The 27,937-nt window shown below is 41.9% G+C and overlaps 1 protein-coding gene across 3 annotated transcripts in view; it reads left to right on the top strand.

Annotated features, from left to right (window-relative positions):
- TDRP (testis development related protein) overlaps positions 1-27,937 on the top strand; it is a 149,527-nt gene that overhangs the window by 99,082 nt on the left and 22,508 nt on the right. For all 3 annotated transcript variants that reach the window (XM_075864129.1, XM_075864127.1, XM_075864128.1), the window contains exon 3: positions 4,666-4,725. In XM_075864129.1, the coding sequence (XP_075720244.1) occupies positions 4,666-4,725 (60 nt within the window). The remainder of the gene's footprint in view (positions 1-4,665; positions 4,726-27,937) is intronic.

Below are 27,937 nucleotides of genomic sequence, written 5' to 3'. Positions count from 1 at the left end.
CACGGCCCCCACACCACATCAATAAAAAGTTACTATAGTAACTCGGGCCCCTGTTACTATAGTAACATACTTTACTTACCTTCCTGGTTCCGGATCGCAGCGGAGGTCCTGACGTCAAGCGCTGTGCATGACGTCAAAGCGCTATGCGCCGCGCACAGCATCGAGACGACAGAACTCCCGCCGCGGCCGAAGAGGAAGGTAAGGTTAGCCCTGACTGGCGGGGTCCGACTGCCGGGACCCGCCAATCAGCTGTTTTGAAGGGGCCGCAGCACTTGTACGAGAGCTGCTCCCCTTCATTCCTGTCACTTCATTCCTGTCACTTCATTCCGGTCACACTGTGAATCCGTGTCGGCGATTCACAGTGTGGGCGAGTAGTGAAATGAAGGGGAAGCAGCTCTCGTACGAGTGCTGCGGGCCCCTTCAAAACAGCTGATTTGCGGGTCCCGAGAGACACATCAGCTATTGATGGCCTATCCTGAGGATAGCCCATCAATGTTTAGGAACTGTACAACCCCGAAGCCTACGATGTAGCAGGCTTAGGGGGCCCATGAGACAGGATCACAGATTGTGTGATCCTGTCTGCTGGGCCCTGTATCTAAGCCAATCACATGGTAGGCTTATATACATGGCCCATGCGTGATCCTGTCTGCTGGGCCCTGTATCTAAGCCAATCACATGGTAGGCTTAGATACATGGCCCATGTGTGATCCTGTCTGCTGGGCCCTGTATATAAGCCTACCACACTGTAGGTTTAGATACAGGGCCCCAGCACACAGTAATCTTATACTGTATAAGATTACTGTCTGCTGGACACTGTATCTAAGCCTACGTTGTGGTAGGCTTAGATACAGGGTCCCACAGACAGTATCACACATGGGCCCTGTATCTAAGCCTAACACACGTGTTACTAATCATTTTTTGTGTGTTTTCTTACAGGTTCGGTCGTTGGACTACGTCGGATTCCAGGACTACTTCGATGACCGCTTTTTTTTTTATTATCAATAAAATGGTTAATGAGGGTTGTGTGGGTTTTTTTTTATTTAAATAAAATATTTTTTCTATGTCTGTTCTTTTAAAACTATATTACTACCGCCTTAGTAATGGCCGCCGGCTGATTGACAGTATCCATTGCTAAGGCGGGGCTTAGTGTTAGCCGATGCAGAGGCTAACACTAACCCCCTTTATTACCCCCGGTACCCACCGCCACCAGGGGTGCTGGGAAGAGCCGGGTACCATCCAGTACCTGACCATCTGTAGTGACGGTCGGCCACTGGGGTGGCCGCAGGCTGGTATTATCAGGAGGGGAAAGGCCAAAAACAGTGGCCCTTCCTACCCTGGTGATGCTAGGCTGCTGCTGCTTTATTGTATCTGGCTGGGTATGAAAAATGGGGGGGACCCCACGTCATTTAAAAAAAAAAAAAATTTATTGGAAAGAACGATGTGGGGTCCCCCCCAATTTTCATAACCAGACAGATACAACACAGCAGCAGCAGGCAGCATTACAAGGGTGGGAAGGGCCACTGTTTTTGGCCTTCCCCAGCCTAATACTACCAGCCTGCGGCCACCCTGGTGCCTGACCGTCACTACAGATGGACGGGTACTGGTTCGTACCCGGCTCTTCCCAACAGTCCTGGTGGCGGTGGGTACCAGGGTAATAATGGGGGTTAGTGTTGGCCTCTGCACCGGCTAACATTAAGCCTCGCCTTAGTAATGGAGGTTGTCAATCAGCCAGCGGCCATTACTAAGGCGTTGATAATAAAGTTTTAAAAGATACAAGCACATAGAAAAAATATTTTATTGAAATAAAAAAAAAACACAACCCTCATTAACCATTTTATTGAGAATAAAAAAAACGCCGTCATTGAAGTCCAACAACCGAACGTGTAAAAAAACAAAAACACACAAAAATAATCAGTAACACATAAAGAAGCAAAATTATTATTCTTACCTATCCTGGGTCCAGCGCTGGAGCCGCAATGTCAGCGAGCTGGGCCCTGTATCTAATCCAATCATGTGTGATACTGTCTGCTGGGCCCTGTATCTAATGCTATCCATAGTTTATAGGGTCGTAGTGCTATAGATATGCTATGCTGTCTCATATACACACTTTTTTTGGGCGGACACATATGTATTGGGGCTATTTCCCTGACATTTTAAGCCCTGAGGGTATGTTCACACGGCAGCGTCTGTTACGGCTGAAATTACGATGCTGTTTTCAGGAGAAAACAGCACCGTAATTTCAGCCGTAATGGCATGTGCATGCGTCTTTTGCTGCGTCCATTACGGATGTAATTGGAGCCGTTTTTCTATGGTGTCAATGGAAAACGGCTCCATTTACGTCTGAAGAAGTGACAGGCACTTCTTTGACGCGGGCGTCTTTTTTTACGCGCCGCCTTTTGACAGCGCCGCGTAAAAAAAAAATGACCGTCGGCACAGAACATCGTAAGACCCATTCAAATGAATGGGCAGATGTTTGCCAACGCTTTTGAGCCGCATTTTCGGACGTAATTCAATGCTAAAACGCCCGAATTACGTCCGTAAATAGGGTGTGTGAACCCAGCCTTAGTGACGCCCCCGGCTGCTAGTGCTGCATTGTTGGGTCACTTAGGAGACCCAGCGATGCAGCTGAAAGCTGCGGACCGTCAGCCATGAGAAGTTTGCGGGGGGGGGGGGACCCAGTAAGAATTTTTGCATCGGGGCCCATGAGCCTTTAGCTACGCCCCTGTCCTCTTGTAATGTATAAATAATAATTATGGCTGGTCAGACACTGTTAACGTTTAACCCATTGGTGCACTGCATTCTGTATAGTTTTGCTTAAAATCACTAGATAATAGAAATAGATTTCGAATAGCCTGCAATTGCAGTTTTACTGCCTTTTGGCTATAAGATGTTTTAAACTCTTGTACAAAAGTAGACTAATTTACTTTGATTTCTTAGAAGAGGTATAGTGCTGTATATTTACTGATCCTTCATTTTAACCTCTTTGCTCACTGTAACGTACGTGTAAATCATAGCAGGAAGTGAGAAGTATGGAGTAGGCTCAGGAGCTGAGCCCGCTCCATACAGAATGAGTTTAAAGAAGCTCTGTCAGCACATTATAAGTGGCCTATATTGTACATGATCTGATCGGAGCTGTAATGTAGATAACAGAAGTGTTTTTTATTTAGAAAAACGATCATATTCGACGGAGTTATGATCTATATTAGCTTTATGCTAATGAGTTTCTCAATGGACAACTGGGCGTGTTTTATTATATGGCCAAGTGGGCGTTGTTCAGAGGAGTGTATGAGGCTGACCAATCAGCGTCATACACTTCTCTCCATTCATTTACACAGCACATAGCAATATAGCTATATCGTAATGTGCAGCCACATAAACACACTATAACGCTACTCATGTGTCATGACAATGAATATACATTACCTCCAGCCAGGACGTGATGTGTATTCATTCTCCTGACCACTTCTGTAGCGTCTCTGTGATGCACAGCACAGTGAGATCTCGCTGTGAATGACAGTTTACAGCGTAATCTCGGGAGACTACGCCTGCTGTGCTATAACTCACAGAGACGCTACAGAAGTGGTCAGGAGAATGAATGCACTGCAATACAGAAGTATTGCAGTATATTGTACAAGATCGATTATCTACTCCTCACCATAAACCACAGACGATTCACTATAATGTCTGATTAAATATTACGCTCAATAGTATCAAGAGTATAATACAGCCTAGAAGAACGATTAAAAAATTATGTTTATTGATATATTCTTATAAAATTGGCTAATAAGCCCATTAATATCTAGATAAAGGCAAAAGCAAGCGGTCAGAGAATGAGAAGAGCCAGCAGGTGATAGGTTTGCATCCACCCACAAATCACTGGCTCTACCTTTATAGTATATGGTTACTCTTAGACCCTTGCCACTAATGCAGTAATCCTACGCGTTTCTGTGTCCCCTAGTTTATGGGGTACGTCATCAGGGATTATAATGCAATCTCCTTTATGCCAGTGAGCACTATTTATGTGCTTGTTACATCTCCCAGCGTGTGCAAGCTCTGATATATTGGCCGCACACGCGGCGAGGAGATGCCGGATATTGACAGGCTCAAGCCCTCCCACCAACTGACGTCAGTGCGGCCGCCAACCAATCCGAATACGGCACGTCATTGCTGATGTCCCGGATTGTGACGAGCCCTCAGTAAGCCAGCCAATCGGTGTTCCCGGACGACACAGCGTCCTTGGTAACCATGGGGAGCTCGAGGCAGTTTCAAAATCACATCACATTACACACAGTCCTGCAGGTAAGTGAAGCGGAAGTAGCAAAAGATACACAAATCATTGCATCTCGTTGTGTTCTCCAGAGGTCAAAGGGTATCTCCCATGAACGTTCATATTTCCAAAACAGAGTATACATTTATTTTTTCTTACGTTTGGGCCTATAATGTAGCGACGGAGACCATCTCTGAAAAAAAAATTACTATCCAGGAGTAGGAAGATGTATCCGTGATTTCGAAGAACTTACCAGTGCTACTGACTGTGGCGAGGTTTTTGAGTATCTAAAACTAATAATTACAATGCGGTTTGGCCCAAGAGGTTTAACATGATCTAAAGCAAAATATTTGGAAATGTTCTGCCAATTTGGTAACTTCTAATCTCTCTCTTTTTAGAGTAAGGACCAGCTGCTCCAAGCTGACCTGCAGTCTCCTGTGTCACAGCTTGCTACAAAGGTATGTCTCATGGTTTCCTTTCTGGTCATTTCTTTCAATTCATAACCACTTTCCTTTCAATGTATTTCGTTCATTTTATTCTATGTAAAATTTACGGTTTACAAATAAGTTTTTTGTTATGTGTGTAGCTTATCATACTTAGTGTAACTAAACTTTCAACAAACTTCTGACATGTCATAGTAACATGTCAGAAGTTTTGACCAGTGGAGGTCTGAGCACCGAGACCCCCACCAATCGTTAAAACGAAGCTGCAGAAGCGCTCGGGTGAGCACTGAGCCGCTTAGTTTCTGATCTACTTTTTTCGGAAAGCCAATGTAATGTGTACAGGCCCATAGACTTTATATTGAGTCCATACACCGTTACATGGGCTTTCCGTGAAAGGCCCATTACCAAAGCACTTCGTTTTAGCAATCGGTGGGGGTCTCAGTGCTCCGACCCTCACCGATCAAAACTTCTGACATGTCAGAAGTTTGAAAGATTAGTTACCCTTTAATCCATGCAGTGAGTGATCAGTTAAATAAGGCTGAACATAGAATCCCATGCCCCTAATATTGTGTGCACGCAGACTTTATTTATCCCCCCCCCCCCACAATTAAATAGGTTTCCCACAAAACAAATGTTGTAATCATAATAATGACAAAAATGTTACAACGTTTTCTTTGCACAGTGTATAATATACTTTGTAGGTTTATGGAAACATTTGGAGTCTTTGTTTTAGTAAAAAATAATGTATTGTAGTGTTTAGTGCAACTTTGTAATCTTGTTTTTATTAAAAAAAAATAATTAACTTTTTGAGATACCGCTTCTATGTATCCTGGATACATAGAAGCTGTATCTTGCACTGAAACCCAAATCCATCTGGTCAGCGGGACTGGTGGCTTCGGTGACCGTGGGTCCTGCGCGTCCGATCCACCGGTTATCTGTCACATCGAAGTTATGAAATTAGATGTGATCGATAACAGGTGGAGACCCGTTGTCACCGAAGCCATCAGTCCTGCTGACCTGACTGATTCAGGTTTCAGCGCAGGATACATAAAAGCTGTATCTCTAAACCAACATTTTTTTTAAATAAAAACAAATCACAAAGTTGCACTAAACATTACAGTTTTTAAGTAAATAATAAAAAGAAGTCTTCAAAGGTTTCCATATCTGTAAATATGCTAGAAGTATAAAAATAATCTACCAAGAAACATGAAAGCCATAGGCACATAGGCGTATTCGGTTATAGTGCCTGTTATGGAACCACACTGCCTCCATGTGTTTTTGCTTTTATGTTATTTTGTGTTTTTTTTTTTTAATAAACATTCATGAAAGAGAAAAATTTGTGGCATGGCTTCTAGGGAAGTATACGATCGTACAGGCTCTGTGGACATGGCATTGTTGTGTGCATGAGCCTTTAGTATGTCTTTGGATTTAAGTAAATTAAATGTCCAGCTTGTAATGGTCGCTCATTATTCATTGCCAAGGCTATTTTGTACGTTTCTGGCTAACTTAGAAACATACACAATATAAACAGTTTTTTTTGTTTTTTTTTTTGTTTTTTTTATCTAACTGGTGCTGTGAAACCCCTTAAAGAGGCTCTGTCACCAGATTTTGCAACCCCTATCTGCTATTGCAGCAGATAGGCGCTGCAATGTAGATTACAGTAACGTTTTTATTTTTAAAAAACGAGCATTTTTGGCCAAGTTATGACCATTTTTGTAATTATGCAAATGAGGCTTGCAAAAGTCCAAGTGGGTGTGTTTAAAAGTACAAGTCCAAGTGGGCGTGTATTAGGTGCGTACATCGGGGCGTTTTTAATACTTTTACTAGCTGGGCGCTGTGAAGAGAAGTAACATCCTCTTCTCTTCAGAACGCCCAGCTTGTGACAGTGCAGATCTGTGACGTCACTCACAGGTCCTGCATCGTGACGGCCACATCGGCAGCAGAGGCTACAGTTGATTCTGCAGCAGCATCAGCGTTTGCAGGTAAGATCGACTTACCTGCAAACGCTGATGCTGCTGCAGAATCAACTGTAGCCTCTGGTGCCGATACGATGCAGGACCTGTGAGTGACGTCACAGATCTGCACTGTCAGAAGCTGGGCGTTCTGAAGAGAAGAGGATGTTACTTCTCTTCAGAGAGCCCAGCTAGTAAAAGTATTAAAAACGCCCCGATGTACGCACCTAATACACACCCACTTGGACTTGTACTTTTAAACACACCCACTTGGACTTTTGCAAGCCTCATTTGCATAACTACAAAAATGGTCATAACTTGGCCAAAAATGCTCGTTTTTTTAAAATAAAAACGTTACTGTAATCTACATTGCAGCGCCTATCTGCTGCAATAGCAGATAGGGGTTGCAAAATCTGGTGACAGAGCCTCTTTAAGGCTATGTTCACACAGAGTATTTTGGGGGAGGAATATCTGCCTCAAAATTCCGTTTGGAACTTTGAGGCAGATATTCCTCTCCCTGCACGCCGATTTTCGCGGCAATTATCGCACCGTTTTTCGCCCGCGGCCATTGAGCGCCGCGGGCATAAAACAGCGAGATATACGCTTTCTCCTGCCTCCCATTGAAGTCAATGGGAGGTCGGAGGCGGAAGCGCCCGAAGATAGGGCATGTCGCTTCTTTTTCCCGCGAGGCAGTTTTACTGCTTGCGGGAAAAAGACGCCGACGCCTCCCATTGAAATCATTGGGAGGCGTTCTCGGGCCGTTTCTGCCGAGTTTTGCGACGCGGTTTCCGCGTCAAAAAACTCGGCAAAAGACCCCGTGTGAACATAGCCTAACTCAGTATTTTCATAGTGCCATTTGTCTCGTCACACCTACTTCAATTATTATACTGGTGAGGTCTCTGAAACAACATTTACCTAAGTATTTGTGCAGTGAATGAGAGCTAATATTTCTTTTAGATATAGCAGTTAATAAGCGATGTATGTCTGAATATTATTCTTTCCTAAACGTGCTGCATTCCATCATCAGTGGGTTTGATCTTTTGTTTCATCGGGTCATTGCAGCTTGATACAAAACTGTAATTGCTCATTATCTATTTTTGTTTCTGAGCAGGAGTTTCCATCAGACTGTGTAGTCTTCTATAAATGTCCTCCTTTTTCTGATTTTATTTTTGACTGTAATAGCTACACCTTTGCAGTATATGTTGTTTTTTTTTTTTGTTTTTTTTAAACAGACATCACTATGACTAAAACAATAAAGATGATGAAATAAATGATAAACTATAGTTAATGCCAATGTTCGGTTTGTTTGTTTTCCTTTTGGCTTACATTAGGCATTTATGCACAGATTTGCCCTTGCATTCTCCTGGTTCTTTCATTTCATTGATTACATAAACACATTCAGAAGAACTATTTTTTGCCCATGACCTGTATGAGGTCCTGTATGCAATAACTTCACAGTTGAGGAAGCAAATTTCTTCTTTTTTTTTTTTTTTTGTCCCCTTCTTTTTGGTGTCCACGTTAATTGACTTATATTCAGCATGTTAAAAATACTATGCCCAGGTTAGTAATATTTAGGAGCTGGGGCAGTCTTCAAGTTCACTTTGATTTTTAGTGACACATATTGGTCCTCCATTGGTTTCTACTAAATGAGAACGTACCAGGTAACCTTGATAGGATCCATTAAAGGCTATGTAAAGCTTAGAACGATTTGATAAAAAAAAAATAATATAGATATCATGTTTTAACCCCTTCCTGCCGCAGCCCTTTTTCAGATTTTAATTTTCGTTTTTTCGTCCCCACCTTCCAAAAGCCATAACTTCTTTATTTTTCCGTCAATATAGTCTTATGAAGGCTTGATTTTTGCGGGACGAGTTGTAGTTTTTCGTAGCACCATTTATATTGCCATATAATGTTCTAGGAAACGGGCAAAAAATTATTTGTGGGGTAGAAAAAATAAATTAAAAAAACAACGATTCCTCCATGGTTTTTTGCACGCCGTTTTTACAGAATTCACTGTGCAATTAAAACAACATGTTAACTTTATCCTGTGGGTCAATACAGTTACGGAGATACCAAATATATATAGTTTTTTTCTATATTTTACTACTTTTACAAGTAAAAACCTAAGTGTAAAAAAGAATTTAATTTTATGTCGCCAAATTCCGAGAGCCGTAACTTTTTTATTTTTTTTTTCCCGTTGATTAAAGAGACTCTGTCACCACATTATAAGTGCCCTATCTTCTACATAAGGAGATGGGCGCTGTAATGTAGGTCACAGTAATGCTTTTTATTTAAAAAAACGATCTTTTTTCACAAAGTTAGGAGTGATTTAAGTTTATGCTAATGAGCTTTCTTAATGCCCAAGTGGGCGTACTTTTACTTTCGACCAAGTGGGCGTTGTACAGAGGAGTGCATGACGCTGACCAATCGGCATCATGCACTCCTCTCCATTCATTTACACTGCACTAGCGATATAGTTATATCACTATGTGCAGCTACATACACAAGCCCTAACATTACTACAGTGTCCTGATAATGACTACACATGACCATCCAGCCTGGACGTCATGTGTACTCAGAATCCTGACACTTCTGAATCTTTTTTGTGAGATTCCAGCAACGGATACGAAATCTTGCGAGATCTCGGAGCTAAACGAGATTTGGTTTCACTTGCCGGAATCTCACAGAAAATGAGTCAGAAGTGTCAGGATTCTGAGTACACATGACGTCCAGGCTGGATTTCATGTGTATTCATTATCTGGACACTGTAGTAATGTTAGGGCTTGTGTATGTAGCTGCACATAGTGATATATCTATATCGCTAGTGCAGTGTAAATGAATGGAGAGGAGTGCATGATGCTGATTGGTCAGCGTCATGCACTCCTCTGTACAACGCCCACTTGGTCGAAAGTAAAAGTACGCCCACTTGGTCGAAAGTAAAAGTACGCCCACTTGGGCATTAAGAAAGCTCATTAGCATAAACTTAAATCGCTCCTAACTTTGTGAAAATAGATCGTTTTTTTTAAATAAAAAGCATTACTGTCACCTACATTACAGCGCCCATCTCCTTATGTAGGAGACAGGGCACTTATAATGTGGTGACAGAGTCTCTTTAAGTGATATGAGGGCTTATTTTTTGTGGGTAAACTGTAGTTTTTAATTATACCATTTTGGTGTACATGCGATGGTTTGATCACTTTTCATCATTTTTTTGTGGGAGATTCGGTGACCAAAAAATAAAGATTCTGGCGTTTTAAATTTTGTTTTTCACGGCGTTCACTGTGCGGGTTAAATAATGATATTGTAATAGTTCAGCCTTTTACGGACGCGGCGATACCAATTATGTTTATTTTTTTTTTTACTAAGCTCTAGGGGGAAAATGTGAAAAGGGTTTTTTTTTTTTAAACTTTTCAAATTTTTTACATTTTTTTTTTTTACACAAAAAAATAACTTTCTCATTTTTACTGTTTTTTTTTAATTTTTTTATTAGTCCCCCTAGGGGACTTCAACCAGCGATTGTTAGATTGCTTGCACGATATACTGCACTACTAATGTATTGCAGTATATTGTGATTCTGACAGGCATCCGTTAAGCCCTGCCGGTAGGTGCACAACACAAAGATGGTGGACCTGGGGGCCTTCATTAGGCCCCCAGGCAGCCATGGCAACCATCGCCCCACCGCGATTGCGTTGCGGGGGGCGCGATGAGCTGTTAGAGGTGGTCGCCCCCCTCTTTCTAACGATTTAAATGCTGCGGTCGCTATTGACCGCATCATTTAACAAGTTAAACGAGCGGGATCGCGCTGAGGCGCGATGCCGTTCGTTGCTCTGAAGTGTCGGCTGTAACAAACAGCCAACACTGGCATCGTATGGGGCGGGTTTACTCCGTGAGCCCGCTCCATACTTCCCTCTACCCGACTTTGGCGTATGGATACGTCAAATGTCGGGAAGGGGTTAAGAAACTTTAACGTGTTTTTTTAATGGAAATTTTTATTTTATTTTTTTGATACAACTTTTATGTATGCTGGATACATAGACGCTATATCTTGCACTCAAATCCGAGTCGGTCAGGTTAGCGTGACTGACTATTTCGGTGACAGTGGGTCCGCGGACATCCTGATGAAACCCATTAAAGTCAAAGGGGTTCTGTCGGGCGCTGATGGTATCAGTTATACAACAGAAACGGCGCTTCCGGTGTTTTCGTTCTGCTCCTTTTTCTTTTTTTTTCTTTTTTTTTTTTGTAGACAACATAGGGGTATATTTACAGGCGGCAGATTTGTTGCAGAAATTTCTCCATCTGTTCCATGCGTCTGAATGGGGTGGCTTGTGAAGAATGGGAATGTCGTAGAAATTTCTGAAACAAATCTACCACGTGCAAAGCCTAATTTTACACGGGCACGTTTTTAATGAGTAATTTGTATTAGTATTTGTAACCCAAAACCAGGCGTGTAACACAAACAGAGAAAGTGAAATGGAGAGATTTGTACCTCTTTAGTGTTTTAGACCAACTACTGGTTTTAGCTTACAAATACTGATGCAAAATTCTGATATAAAATAAGCAAGTGTGAATGGGGCCTAAGTGGGGAAAAATTTCCAAAAGTTTGACATTTTGTGTTTTTTTTTTTTGTTTGTTTTTTTTATATCCATTTATATTTTTGTGCATTATACTATTTTAATGCAATTAAATAGCAAAATTAATGTTTGTTTTTTTTATAAATAATAATCCATCCCCATAAGAGTAGAACTGGAGCAAACACCATATATTTAAAAACTATTCTGTACTATTTTTTCCAGGAAAAGCATGTGTATGAATATTAAGTGCAGGGTTGAACACTTGCGAGAAATGGTTAAGGGCGGATATTCATGTTTTATGGAATTTCCTGCTTTGATATGTTTACATTTTGCATGTCCAAAAACTTCTATTATAAGCTCTTAAGAAAATATTGAAGTCGTATACGAGCATACAACTGAATCCTTTTATATAATTTATCGGATGTATGTGTCTTGACCTTTTATTTGACGCCCTAATTCTGTGGCCTACAAGAGTGTTTCGCGGGACAGGGAATTGATGCAGATAGAGTTCAAATGGGCAGTTTATCTTTTGTAGGCCCTCCCTTTGCATACACCCCTGATAGTGGAAGAAATTTCTGCTGCAAAGTAGTCTATTTTGTTATCAATGACATTTAGATTAAAAAAAAAATTGCGGGACAAGAAAATAGAGATTAAAATGATTAAACAAGTTTTCCGAGTTTATGAAAAACATAGAAAAGTTTTTGTCTGAATGGTCTCCAGATGATGCCACCGTAGTTTAGAAGTAGCTCGTTTTTCACTTTCATTATGTTGCTAACCTCTGTACAGCGCTGTTTTCATGTTACTAGGACTTGCTCTGGGTGGGATTACCATGTAAAGGACTACAGTTTCCATGATTCCTCCCAGTCGTGTGCATGAGTCCTGAAAGGGGGGGGGGGGCCCCCTTTCAGGACTCATGCACACGACTGTAGCTTTTATCCGCTATTACGGATCCATGGACACTTTCCCGTATAGTTACAGGTGTGTGTCCGTGCCGTAGAAATGAGCCGCAAAAATTGGGACATGTCCTTTTTTTGCATTTACAGACCATGCTCCTATACTTATTACTGTGAGCACGGTCTGCAAATGCGCATGACACTCTGCGGCCCTTCTATGCAGTATTTACTGACAGTAAATACTGCGCGGTGGTGTTCATTCGGCCTAACAGCCTAAATTTACAGCTGTCTGCATGCCCCTCTATTACAACGTGTAGGGCCTCATGCACACGACCGTGAGGGTTTTCACAGTCTGCAAATACAGATCCGACAGATACGGATACACATCTGTAGCAGTCCGCAATTGCGGAAGCGACCATAGACTTCTATGGATGAGTCCATTCCACAGTTGCGGACAAGAATAGGACATGTTCTATATTTTGCGGATCATTTCTACGGCACAGGCACACATCCATAAATATACAGAAAGGTGTTCGTGGGCAAAATAAATAAATGGATCTGCAATTTTATTCGTAATTATGAATGAACATTACGGTCGTGTGCATGGGGTCTAAGGTGCTGTAATTAGCCACTGTCTGCTACTGAGACACATCTCTGCTCTTAGACTCCACTATCTGCTGCCCAGCATGGGAAACCGTTCCCTCCAGAGAAAGGCAGGGAGGGGGAAGCAGTGGAGATAGGGGATATGTGAAGTCCCATACTACATTTAGAGGGGAGATTACCACATGTTCACTGTACGGAACATCACGCAAGCAGGAGATACACACCAAGAGCATGGTGAAGTGGCTACAAGTGAGACTGGCTTACAGAGGCATTTCAGCTACAGACATTACATTTGTAAGTGACTAAAATTGTGTGCAGATGGTTTGATAGCAGTAAAATTAGACTGTAAAGCCCTTGAATTCTGTCTTTGGTATGCAGCTTACAAATAGAAAGGTCCAATTAACGGACAGATTTGTAAGATACTGGGCCAACATTACAAACACTTTGTATAAGTGACATAAAATGCTTCAAGGAAAAAATATGTCTCCAAAATAACCAACTCAACAATGAAAGTGAAGTCCTGCAATAAACAGTAATCTTTTATCCTTGATGCCTTTTTAAAAAAAAAAAAATACATAATATACAGAAATGTTTTTGTGGTTTTATTTGGCATAAATTAATGTGATTATGGAAGAGCTTTCATTGCATTACATTCAGCACCTACAGTTTAATTAGTAGAGATATTGGTAGATCTCCGGTACCCTGACACTGCCGTGGCCTTGTATTTTTTTGATTTGTTGCTCTGTTTTATGACTTGACAATATAGATTAATAGCACGTGTCATATGGAGCCATGCCAATAGCAACCTGTAAAAACGTATGGTTTCTGTGTGTTTAATTTGGCATTCGAAAAAGGATTAGTTCCCATAATAATAAATTAATCTTACATGGATTAAATATTCTTTAATGCCGCGTCAGGCGTCATAATTTCCATTTCAGAAGCTTCGTCCAAAATAGGTGATTGTCCCACATCTGAAATTAAATGTATCTAAAATGAAATTTGCGAAAAGTCCCGAACACTTAATACATGCAAGGTGCTGTGAGGTAACCATATCTACTCCAACAGAAGGAAGCGTTGCTTCCTCGGAGTATTGATTACACTGGAATAATTTAGCTTCAATGACCTTTTATTAACACTGATGACCTTTTTGTTCTGCCTTTGGTGCTTATAGTTATAAATCCGCATAATGGCATTGCTTTTTTTTTTTCTCATCCCTTTTTTTTTTTTTTGGGCTGAATGTGCCATTGTTGCATGTTCAAGATTTTATAAAATTTGATTCAGTTTATCTTTATTGCCAAACGTCAAGCAAAATGTGCACGCTTTTCATTACCTTTTTAAAAGTGTATCCAGGGTAAACCTGCCAAACGTAAAAGACTTAATTTTGACCTACATCTGCACATTTAGAATTTATAGTGAACGGTATTGTAAAGTATACATCTGTTACCTGTTTCATTGTAGAGGCTTTATCTTTAGGCCTTCTGACGCATTTATTTCAAGGTCCGCTCTTGTCTCTAGGTAACACTACAAATGACTTGTTAAGCTTCACGTCATTTTTAGTAATGCTATTGCAGACTGTTTGGCTCAAAACGTTACATTTTTAGCGACATAACGTAGTCCTTTGAAAAGATGTGTCATTTCAAAATGTAATACATCCTATTGATTAGTTACCTTATGGCTAAGGCTTCATTCACGTCTGTGTCAGGGCGTCTGAGCTTTCAGTCAGAACAGAGCCCTGACTGAAACAAACGGAAACCTTAAGTCGACTACGGTATTGATTTCGTCAAAAGGACGGCACCCTTGTATAACTGAGACAGACGGTAACTATTTGCACCGGATCAGTCACCATTGAATACAATGGTGACGCAAACTGAAGCCTATGTTTTCCGTTTGTTTCAGTCAGGGTTCCGTTGTGAAGGGAAGCTCAGACGCAACGCCAGAATGGAGCCCTGATGCAGATGTGAAAGAAGCCTCATGCCCACTTCAGTTATTTTCCTGATGGTGGTATCCGTTTTTTTTTAACTGATCGCACCCTGACACATTCATTTCTTTGGGTCATGTATACGTCAGTTGTTTTGACGGTTCCGTTCGTCCGTTACGTCAAAAGTAGTGCATGTCCTACTTTTGTCTGTCGTTCAGTGACCATGGGGCCCATTGAAGTCTATGGGTCCATCAAAAAAAAAACGGGCGGCACACGGACGCCATCCGTGTGCCATCCGTTTTTCACGGATCCGTTGCTAGCAACGGCAGGGCATGCCATAGTTCCCTGCAGTCAACACACAAGATGGATTTACGGACCGTTTAAAACAGAAGACAAACTGAAGCACAGCATCCGTTTAAAACCGAACGTGGAGTGACAACGGAAACCACACTGATGTCACAACGGACACACGGATCCGTTTTAAACGGACCTGAAAATGGTGAAGGATGTGTGAATGAGGCCTTAGAGTTAACCTGCTAGATATGGTTTTATTATAGAAATGCTCTGCAGTATATTTTATTATCGAAAATCTTCAGAAAACTGTACGAAGTCTAACTAATTTAGAAGCTGATGTCCTTTATAAAGGTGGCCATATACATTAAATAAATGTATGCCGAAGCTGCCAATTTAGGTAGAATCTGCCAACTTTCCCAGAATCGCAGATGTGGGGAAAGCAGCTTTTGTATGTTGAAACTTTTAACCCACGGAAGATTAACTGCCACCAAAGTGGCCTGTCTTCTGTTTATCCCCCCCCCCCCCTGCCAATTGAGTAAACCTGCATCATCTGCGGAACGTGAATTTTCAGGCTATGTTGACACCCTTAGCCAAAAACTTCTGAAAATACGGAGCTGGTTTCAAGGGAAAACTGCTCCTAATTTTCAGGCGTTTTTGGCTGCGTTTTTAATGCCCGTTTTTGGAGCTGTTTTTCTATAGAGTCCATGAAAAATGGCTCAAGAAGTGACATGCACTTCTTTTTCACAGGCGTTTTTTACAGGGCCATTTTTCAAAATGGCCGCATAAAAAAGTCCCGTCGGAACAGAACGCCGTGTTTCCCACTGAAATCATTTGGGCAGATGTTTGGAGGCGTTCTGCTTCCGATTTTTCGGCCGTTTACAGCTTGAAAAACAAGCAAAAATAAACACTGTGCACATACCCTCATGGTGGAGTTGGGAGGAATACCGTTCAGCTGAATATTTTGTTAAATGGCCTTAGTGATCTAACATTTTCGTTTGGGCTCATGCACACTTCAGTAAAATTATTTTTAGTTTTTGAGATACAGCTGCTTTGTATACTTCATACAGAGCAGCTGTATCTAGCGCTGAATCCTGTATCCGTCAGGTCAGCGGCACTGACAGATGTAATTGGTAACAGCTCGATCCTGCGTGTCAGAGACATACAGGACCCGCTGTCACTGAACCTAAGTTTATAACTTCGATGTGATCGATAACCACTCGAACCAGCGTGTCAGACATGCTGTCACTGAGCCAGTCAGTGCCGCTGACCTGACGGATACAGGTATTAAAGGTGTACATAGCCTTTAAAGATTTATGCATATTATTTTTTGTTGGTTTGAGATCTTATAACATATATTGCCTGGTAATTTAAATTCTTGTATAGCTGTCCCTAGAACTGAAGCAAAGTACAGAGTCACACTGGTTTTGTCCTTAATTGAATAATTTCCTTAGTTTAAGAAGAGCTGCTTTAGAGAATTTCCATATTGGCTTATTTAAGTAACCGCATTCTAGGTCAAAGGGATGGTCCGATTAGGTAATTAGTTATCAGAATGTTGTCCTTTTGGACATGTAATTGGATACAAAATATCGGGGGGAAAAACACGCCATAGAGACCTTGTTAATTTGGTGCCATGTGTTTTTCATGTGCATGTAAGCACATAAGACTGATTCCAATAGGCTTGGCTTTACTGAAGTGCCAGATTGATAAATCTGAACTAATATCAATTTAACACTAGCACACACACACACACACACACACACACACACACACACACACCTGACATTGTGTACAAAGGTCTGCTGCCAACGGAGACACCATTGCAATCACAGACCACATTGCCAGTCTTTCCGTTAAAACGGATCTGTCACTTCAGTATTTTTGCACTATTCAGATCTTACACTTGCAGTGCGCGGCCAGCTCCAGAGGCAAAGTAAATTCATATTTTCATACTCGCCCTGCCCTTCATCAACTGAAGAACAGTTTTCTCCCTATGCGACGTAATAGAGAGAAAAGTGTCAATCAGCAGCTAGAGGGTGGGGGGGGGGAGCATGAATATACACTACTCAACATTGAAGTTGCAACTTGAAGAAGGGCAAGCCGTAAGGTTATGCAAATTGAGGAAGTAGCAGTTGCTGCTAAGATCTGCAAATGATAAATTTTTCAAGCACCTAGCTCCAATCTGTGACATGGGAGAGGCATAAAAGCCAGTTTGAATGAAAAAAATCGGATCAAGTCGTGTGGGATGATTGTGCGATGCCTCCTGTTCATCGATGTGCCAGTTATCGCCTTTTGTCGCAAACAGAGTGTTACAGAATCCTTTATCTGTGAGACCTTGGTTTATCGAACCAGAATGGCAGCTCGAAGTGCGATGTCCGCACTGTTCAACGTTGCGTGTCTCGGAGATTGGGAGAACAACAATAAACAGGAATGACCGCAAGAGGTGCGCGGAAGCAAACCTCTACAAAGACTGATCGTTTGATTGGACGAATGGCTGTATTGATCCATTTTGTACTGAAGTGAAATTGGACATCACATCCAAAGCCTAAGGCAGCAACCAGTTTCGACACAAACCATCAGAAGACATGTGTATGAGATTGGCTAACACGAACTCCCTCATTAGTACCCCAGTTCCCACCGCCACCCGGAGTGCCTGAATAAACCAAGTACGATCCAGTACCTGACCATCTGAAGTGATGGTTGGGCACTGGGAGGCCGCAGGCTGGTATTATTAGACTGGGAAAGCCCAAAAACAATGGGCCTTCCCACCCTGATAACGCTAGGCTGCTGCTATGTTTCTGGCTGGTTATGAAAAATGATGGGGACCCCATGTAACATATTTTTTTTAAAATAAATAATTGAGAAAACAACTTGGGGTCTCCCGATTTTTCATAACCAGCTAGATAAAAATAAAGCAGCTGCAGCCTAGCATTACCAGGGAGGGAAGGGCCATTGTTTTTGCGCTTTCCCAGGCTATTAATACCAGTCTGCATCCACCCCAGTACCCAACCATCACTTCAGATGGTCGGGTACTGGATTGTACCCAGCTCTTCCGAACACCCCTGCTGGAGATGGGTATCGGGGTAATAATGGGGGGGGGGAGGGGGTCAGTGTTGGCCTCTTCACCGACTAACACTAAGCTCTGCCTTAGTAATGGATGGTATCTTCCAGACAGCTGCTATTACTAAGGCAGTAGTAATGAGGTTAAAAGAAACCCTACACAGAAAAAATATTTTATAGAAATAAAAGCCCCTACACAACCCTCGTTAACCATTTTATTGAAAATAAAAACGCTGTCATCAAAGTAGTCCTCAAATCCGACGTATTCCAACAACCGAACCTGTAAAAAAAAAACACTAAAAAAAATAACACATTAGTAACCATAATAACTAAAAAAGCAAAACTATTATTATATGTGCCTTCCTGGGTCTGTGACAGTAAAGCTGTGGCGGCTCTAAGTTGTCATTGGTTCGTTTTACATCACATGGTTCCAGGATACCTCCGTTCATCGGCCTACTTTTAAAAGTAGGACGATGTACTGAGGTAACCGGCACGTTGTTTTTTGCTCCAGTCTGGAAGGGAAGGGGGGGGGGCCGCTGCAGGAGCTTTTTTTTTTTTCTAAAAATAATCATAAACTGAACTTCTCAATAATGGGAGAAATGGGCCCCAGGGTTAGCAGTGAGCATTTCTTTTAGGGTATGTCCACACCTAGTGTAAACACTGCAGATTTTTTGCAACATATTTAATTGTGAAAAATCTTCAGCATAATGCAGTAGAGTAGATAATACTTGAACAAATCTCATCCACGCGCTGCGTAAATAATCCACTGAAAAGACGTTCATAAACTAACCTGCGGTGCGTTTTTTTTGTTTTTTAAAAAAAAATCCACAGCATGTTAATTTATGTTGCGGAATCGCTGGTCTTCTGTTGCAGGTTTTCCCTAATGAATTCAATGGGGAGATTAAAACCCACAACAATTAGCACATGTTGCGATTTTTGCGGCGGAAAAGCTGCATTATCTGGGCTGTCAGCCCTAAAAGTGCCTCTAAATACGGCCCCTCTAACATCTCGGCGTTGCTTTGATTTGGTCGTGGAACCAGTGGTGCGGCCATTTCTCCAAAGTGTCCCGGAAAAGTTTTTTTCAACAGGGCAACGCCAGTCCGCTTGTTGTCCGTGCTACTCTGAGCAGCCTGCGTGGCCTGAACATGCTACTAGGGCCTGCAGCATCTCCGAACTGGTCTTCTATCAAGCACATCTAGGAAGTCATTGGTCGGCAATTGTAAAGTGAGCTACCGGCAGCCAATCTTGATGATTTGCATACCCAAGTGCATTCAGAGTGGCTTAAAGGAGTTTTTCCATCAGAGACATTTGACATATCCACAGAATATATCATAAATGTCAAATGGATGTGGGTCCCACCTCTGGGACCCGCACTTATCTCTAGAACAGGGCCCCCTAAACGGCGTTCTCCTTCTCTGTGTTGTGGCTGACGCGTGTGATTCCCGACCCTGAATTACGGATACAACGTAGATCGCTGATCTATGCTGTTTACGTAAGTCCCATAGAACTGAAAGGTAGTTACCGAAACAGTATAACTTGCGTGCTACGCTGCTTCCGTAACTGCTATTCAGTACTATGGGAGCTTCGTAAACCGTGTAGCTCAGCGAGCTACGCTGTGTCCGTAATTCCTGGTCGGAAATCACACGCATTAGCCACAATGTAGAACGGGTTTAGGGGGCCCCGCTCTAGAGATAGATGTGGGTCCCACACCTATCTGACATTTATGATCTATCCTGTAGATATGTCATAAATGTCTCTGATGGGAAAACACCTTTAAAATTCCTCAAAATACTAATAATAACCTCAATGATAGCAGGCCAAGGCATGTAAGTACGAGTATTTCTGAGCGTGGCGCTCATACTCTATACTGAATAAATCGATTTATGTTTTTGGAATATTTTGTTTCCTTTTTTTTTTTATTATTCACATATCCTTAAAATGTCTGTCAATCCTGTGATTTCCACAATTCCAAAACTTTTCCTTCTTGGTGTTCCAATTTCAATGTTGAGGAGTGTATAAACATACCTGGACTCATGCCTCCGGAGCCAGCCGCGCGGTAAGTATAAATTCTAAATACTCCTGAACTACTAAACCTTACTAAATAAGTGATAGCATGCTGAAATAATGTGATGAAGTCTATACTTGCAATTTTAAATACAGTACTTTAAAAACCAAATATTGTACTTGGTAATAGTTATATTAATTCAAAAGGGTATATACCAAAGAGCCAAGGCTTGCAGCTGCTGTTGGACCTGAGGTCCGAGGGGGCCCGGCATTTAAAGTGTTTGCCATGATACCAGGGGCTTAGCTGAAGGCTCATGGGCCCGGGGGCAAGAATTCAGCTTGGGGCACCCCTACCCCTCCTCAACACCACTAAACCCCCTATGCCCAGCTGCCCCCACAATATAATGCCCCCACAGTATAATGATGCCCCCCATAGCTGACACATACAGTGAATGCCCCCCATACAGTATAATGCCCCATATGTGCCTAATAGAAAAATGACTTGCCTAGCCCCGTTCCCACGATGAGTAGAGGAGATACTACTTCTCCTCCTCCGCACTGTGCTATGAGTATTTTGGCGTAGAAAGGTGCGATGTCGTCACTACATCACACCTGTCTGCGCCGAGCCGCTCATGGCACAGTGAATGCTGGAGCAAGAAACCGTCCCTTCCCTGCTCCATCATTGAATTCAACTGTATCTGCGTCCTGAGGACGCAGAAACAGTTGGAACCGGGACCTTGGTGAGTGGTTCGTGACCCCCCAAAGGTAATCACACAACCCCCCCCCAGGAGGTCGCGACCCACATCTTGTAATGTATTGTGCTGTTTGTGTTTGCAGAGGAAAGGGATTGCCTGTAATTTAAAGCGCCCCCCCCCCCTCCTCCACTGCAAACACAGACCGCACGATAAAACACACATTGCGTTCTCTTCGTGACTGGAGTCATGGTCACGTCTTATCCATAACTAGTCGCGGCAAATACAGAATTAAAACCTTTTTACTACACGGTTAGCGCTGTGTGGCAACGGGGACCCTATGGGCCCCCCAGGTTTAGGGACCCGGTTGTAGCTGTGACCCCCCTATAGCTATGCCACTGCATGATATGGTCATTGCGGTTGCTTGCTGCTGCCTCTAAGAGTAGCTCATTGCATACAGATTTATACAGTTCCCATCGACTAAAATTGCTCCCCCTAGTGGTTAGCTGCATGTTGCCAGAACTATGTAATCTATTTAGTAAATTGCTAAACACAGAATGTTATTCTTAAAAACGGTATGGTGGTTAAATAAGGTGTAGTATATCTAGTAGAACTCTTAGTGGCATATGGAGTCTGATTCTGAGTTTTGCTCTGATGCTGTAAGTTTTCTGTTTTACCCCCTCTAAATATTGGGGGTTTTTTTTTTTTTGTTTTTTCATTAAATGTAAGCATGAGTGGTCACAGCATGACCAGAAATTAGAGTAATGCTCTTTGTCAATTTCTGTTTTGCATATGGTATAAGCTTGAGACAATACTTCCGTTTGTGTATCAACTACATGTGACAAATCCTTATACTATACTTGCATTGTGGAGAAAAAACAATACGGTTAAGGATTCGTTCACATCTGTTCCGACAAAGCTCAGACGGAACGGAGCCCTGACGCAGATGTGAACGAAGCCTAACCGAGCAAACACATTTTGTGTGTGGTGGTTTTTGTTTTTTTTTTATAATTTCAGCTTTATTAAACAAATCCAAATAAACTATTTGTTATTAAATATTATCGGTCTACTAACGTGCTACGATCTATCCCTTTAAAAAGGAAAAAAAATAATTCAGAACAATAATCTAGAAATGGTTTTATATCCTGGTTACTGCTACACTCATGAGTACATTGGCCTGGCAATCCCCACAGTCTTCCCTGTATGCATGTTCATATGGGGAGAGCGGTCAATTGCTAGCTGAAAATGGCGGAAGACCATTTGGAATTTCGACTTATGAAGTTCAACGAGGATGTAAAACAATTTTTAGTCTATTTTTCTGTCTTTTAAAAAACGGATGGTTGTTTCTTCTCCTCATTTCCCCCTCCTATAGATGACTTATCTGCTCTAATTAATATATCAGATGGGTGATAAAATAAAAAAGTAGTTATTTGGTTGTTTGTTTTTTTTTGCGTGTGTTTGACTTTATGGTTGTTTTTTTTTAAGCTGGAATGTTTTAAGGACTGGTTTTTCTGGTGCCAAAAATGAAGATTTGAGCTTGTGGTGCAATTACGTGCTAAGCACTACACTGACCTCTTTGAGGGAACAACTATGTCAGGATTATGCTCACTTGCATTAGTACAACTCTGTTACATTTGTTAACCCTTTTATATTATTAAAACTATTATATTATGTTTTCTGGAACGTGTTCACAGTACATCAGAAGACCAGCTAATAATAATAGGGCGACAGGTTTTATGCTTTTCAATAGTGAAAGACAGACAAATATGGTCACTTTTTTTTTGTTTTCCCAGGCATTCTGTTTTAAAGGCTATGTGCACCTTTTGAAGACGTCTTCTTTGGTTTTGGCTTTTTTTGTTATTTAAAACGTGTATCAGTTTGTCTGGTGCAACTTTCTAATTACTTTTTATTAAAATTTATTTTTACTAATACCTATCCAACCTGACAGAGCTTGAGATGATCTGCAGAGAGACCCAAGCAAACCCAAGAAGACTGTAGGCTATTATAGCTGCCAAAAGTGCTTAAAGAGGCTCTGTCACCACATTATAAGTGCCCTATCATCTACATAAGGAGATCGGCGCTGTAATGTAGGTGATAGCAGTGCTTTTTATTTAGAAAAAAACAATGTCTTTTTGCCACGTTAGGAGTGATTTTAGCTTTATGCTAATTAGTTTCTTAATGCCCAAGTGGGCATGTTTTTAATTTAGACCAAGTGGGCATTGTACAGAGGAGTGTATGACGCTGACCAATCAGCGTCATGCACTTCTCTCCATTCATTTAGTCAGCACATAGTGATACTGCGTTGTACACTATGTGCTGTCTTACACTGACATATTAACGTTACTGAAGTGTCTTGACAGTGAATAGACATTCCTTCCAGCCAGGACGGGATGTCTTTTCACAATCCCGGCACTTCGGTAACGTTTCTGTGGGACTTACAGCAGAGCAAAGTGTAATCTCGCTGTAACCGGTCATTTACAGCGTGATCTCGCGAGATTACGCTTGCTCTGCTGTAAGTATCACTGAACCGTTACCAAAGTGTCGGGATTGTGAATAGACATCCCGTCCTGGCTGGAAGGAATGTCTATTCACTGTCAAGACACTTCAGTAACGTTAATGTGTCAGTATATGACAGCACATAGTGAACAGCGCAGTGTCACTATGCGCTGACTAAATGAATGGAGAGAAGTGCATGACGCTGATTGGTCAGCGTCATACACTCCTCTGTACAACGCCCACTTGGTCTAAAGTAAAAACACGGCCACTTGGGCATTAAGAAACTAACGTGGTGAAAATAGATTGTTTTTCTAAATAAAAAGCACTGCTGTCACCTACATTCTAGCGCCCATCTCCTTATGTAGCACTTATAACGTGGTGACAGAGTCTCTTTAAACTAAGTACTGAGTAAAGGGTCTGAATACTTATGTCAATACAATATTTTAGTTATTCCTTTTCAATAATTAGCAAAGATTTCTAACATTCTGTTTTCACTTTGTCATCATGGGGTATTGAGTGCCGAATGATGGGGAGAAACGAGAATTTTTGTTTTACCACAATGCCACAACATACAAAAAAGTGAAAGGGTCTAAAGACTTAGCGACTGCACTGTATTAAATGGGAAAACACTGGGACTAACTGATATGGTAAATGACTTAGGAATTTTTGTTGACCGTAAATGTAACCATAGCAACCAGGGTCAGGAATCTGTTGCCAAGGCAAATCAGATTATGGGGTGCATCACAAGGGGCATTGATGCACATGATGAGAACATACTGTAGTACGACCACTTTATAAACCACTAGTCCGATCGTACGTCCAATATTGTGTACAATATTGGCACCAGTGTACAACTCCATACAAAGATCGCTCTCGTGATCTATTAATACCCGGGACTGTAACTTTAACAAGGGTGTACTCTCTACGTTTAGAGCAGGGGGGGGGGGGGCTTTTTTCTGCTAATGACTATTTGGATATTTATAACCTCATTTGCGGGCCATGCAAAATTATAAAATTTAAAACGAGCCTGCTATATTTGGTCAAACATTTTAACTCCCTCCTAATGTGATGGCTGGAACTGCTTCACTTTGAGGCGTATGATGTTAGCCAGTATTGATTATGTTGCTATTGTGTCGGTCAGTCTTGAGCGCAGTAGACTCTTTGCAAAGGTAAGTTTTGAAAAGAACTGTTTGCAGCAGTAAGTTGTTCCAACTTATTTACTGTACTTAAACGAGTTTTTCCATCAGGGACATTTATGACATATCCACTGGTTATGTCATAAATGTCAGATAGATGCAGGTCCCACCTCTAGGACCTGTCTCTAGAACGGGTCTCCCTAAACCCAGTTCTACCTCTGTGTTCCGGCTGATTTCCGTCCATGAAGAAGAAGACCGCATAGCTTGCTGAGCTGCGCTGTTTCCATAACTCCCATAGTAGGGATTGGCAGTTACGGAAGCAGCGTAGCATGCAAGTTACGCTGTTTCCGTATCTACTATTCTGTTCTATGGAACTTACGGAAACAGCGTAACTCAGCAAGCCACACTGGTTTCTTCTTCATGGTCGGAAATCACAAGCTTCAACCACTACACAAAGAGGTAGAATGGAGTTTACGGGGCCCCGTTCTAGAGATAGATCTGGGACCCACATCTATCTGACATTTAACATACACTGTGGATATATCATAAAGGTTCTTGATGGGGGAGGGGAAACTCTTAAGTCACCTGACCTCTCCGATTGAGTACGATCGTTGAAGCAAAAGAGGGAATGACACGGCGGCAGCGGCGGTCAGAGTGAGGGCCGGGGTGCTGTGATGGGAGTGGAACAGTCCAGTCACCTGACCTCACATCACGGATGTGCGGTCAGGTGACTGGACTGTGCCGGCCTGTGCCGGCCTGGGAGTGGACCAGTTCGGTTACCTGACCTGAGTCATCTGACCTCACTGACTCAGGTCAGGTGACCGGACTGCTCCACTGCTGGGAAGACACGCACCGACCTCCCTCAGACCGCCGTCGCCATACTTTGCTCCATCCTCCCTTTTCCTTCTCCTAAATGTGAGTGAGTAGGGTGGACGGTGGGAATGACACAGCGGCAGCAGCGGTCAGAGTGAGGTCAGGGCGTGCTGTGACAGGAATGGGCCAGTCCGGTCACCTGACCTCCCATCACTGACTCAGGTCAGGTGACCGGGCTGGGCAGCATGCACCAACCTCACTCAGACCACCACCGCTGACCATACTTGCCACTGTCCAGACGGAGCCAAGTAGTGAATGACACGGCGGCAGCGTGGTCTAAGTGCGGTCGGGCCGGACCAAATGATAAGGCCCGGCAGCCGGATGTTCCCCACCCCAGGTTTATAGGAAAGAAGGTTTCTACAGAAACAGATGGGGATTTTTTACTGTTTGGCAGACACTTCCATAATCTCACTGTTCTGTCTTCATGGTGAATTTATTTAGAGCCTGGATCTCTTTCTTGAGTGTAATCATATTACACGTTATGATTACTAGATTTCTGGAGATGCGTCATTGATCCAGGGATTTATTGCAGATTTAGAGTTGAGAAGAATTTTTTTTCCCTAAGATGAGGAAAATTGGCTTTTGCCTCGTGAGGGTTTTTGCCTTCCTCTTTATCAACATTTCATAATAATGGGCTGAACTGGATGGGCTTATGTTTTTTTTTGTTTGTTTTTTTCACCCCAACCTTACGAGCTATGTTACTATATGAGTCAGTCATTTAGTACATCATGTACAGCCTCCTTTCTCTTTAATAAGAACTACTTGGCAATCCGTTAGCATTGGATTATTATGTAAAGTGTCTTAACAGATAGGTTTATCCTATATCAGGCTTCAGGTTTTGTGTCAGACATCTGAAGCTGGACCAAATGATCTAGTTAGATCAATTTGCTTGAGGAGATCAGATTATATGATAATATAATTGACCTTACCTGACTGCAAATACCTTTTTAATCAACAGCTCTTACTTTATCTACAAAGGATCTATGGGCTTTTACAGTAAAAAGTTAAATGCTTGATTTTGTAATTAGAAGAAAAGTTTCTGTCCTATTTCTGTTCAGTGTTGTATTATGTTACTTAATGATCGCAGAGCAATAAATCTGATTAGGGACATTTCCATTAAAATTTTAGACTTTGCGGAGTGAGTTGCAAATCCAAGTTTGGTGTTTAGGTAACTAGTTAAATTGAAACCGAATAACACCACGATGGCTCAGCGGTGTAAGGCTATGTACACCTTTTTGAAATCGCGCAGTGTTTTTTTTTGTTATAAATGTCTCATTGTTTAGTGCAACTTTCTAAATACTTTTTATTGAAAATTAGGTTTACTTTTTGAGATACAGCTGCTATGTATTCTGTATACACAGCAGCTGTATCTTGCGCTGAGACCTGAATTAGTCAGAGCAGCGGCACTGACTGGTTCAGCGAAAGCGGGTCCTGCGTTACCGATCACATCTAAGTTCATAACTTGCCACTTGACCGCTTCAGGTTTCAGCGCTAGATACAGCTGCTCTGTACACAGAATACAAAGCAACTGTATGAATAATATAATTTTTAAAATTGCACCAAACACACTGATGGGCATTTTTATTAAAAAAAAAAAAACTATTTTGAAGGTTTACGTAGCCTTTAATAATGTGCTTTTACGTTCATATACTGTGCCACCTAAAACATCTCTAAGAGTGCCCATACCCATAACACCTCATGCACACGACAGTGTGCGCCGGCCGAGTCCCGTCATTGATCCTAGGAAAGATAAAACATGTCTTATCTTTTATCGGATCGGAGACTTTTTCGCAGACCCGATTCACCCGCTAAAGTGAATGGGTCCGCGAAGACTATCGGGTGCCACTCGGATGCCGTCAAAAAACGGCCCGAGTGGCACAACGGTTGTGTGCATGATGCATTAAAATAAATGTTAACGATATATCCGGAATCCTGTATAATTTGTTTCTTTAACAAATTTTCATTGGTCTATAGCCGCTGTGTACCAGTCGGTCAATTGTCTACTGTGGTCTTGAGGTTTTGTACATGCGACCATTTCACCTACATTCACATTATGGACTGTTAATAAAAAAAAAAAAGCTCATGCTGTTTTTATTTTTTTTAACATATCCTAATATTACAAAGTTCAAAATATCAATGTTTGCTTGTCTAACTGATGAGGGGTCGGTGGGTGGAAACCGAGAGAGTAGGGTGTTTTTAGTTGGGCTATAATCCTTGATAATATATATTATCTGAGATCTCTCTACTCCCATGCCAGTCATGGGTTAAGGCCCAGGCCACAGGAATATTTTATATGACCCAATAGTAATTCCATGTAATGTCGCACATGGCTGCTTATTGATGTGACCCATCCTATTTAGATGTGCCTAATCAATCTGGTATATCAGATCGTAAAGTTGTCATATTACACAGTTAAGTCACATTATTATGACCACCTCCTACTTTCATTGTCTGCAGCGCCTAGCCCATGAAAATCAACCAGGGACTACTAGACGTGTATCTAAAACAGTTATGCTGACCCTACTGCTTATGGGGCTCCGAAGCAGAGGGATGGTCGCTGCTAACAAAGTTGCATTGGAAAAAAAGGCTTCAATTTGCACGGCGGTATCAGAATTGGACCACCGATGATTGGCAAAGGGTTGCCTTCTCCGATGAGTCATGTTTTCTGCTCCATCGAACGGCTGAACGTTGGCGTGTCAGCCGAGAAACATCAGAACAAACACCCTGCAACCATTGCT

Source organism: Rhinoderma darwinii, chromosome 4 (assembly GCF_050947455.1).
Source record: "Rhinoderma darwinii isolate aRhiDar2 chromosome 4, aRhiDar2.hap1, whole genome shotgun sequence".
In the NCBI taxonomy this organism is placed as follows: Eukaryota; Metazoa; Chordata; class Amphibia; order Anura; family Rhinodermatidae; genus Rhinoderma; species Rhinoderma darwinii.
Note: the sequence above shows the minus strand (reverse complement) of the source record. Positions and strands in the feature narration are given on the sequence as shown.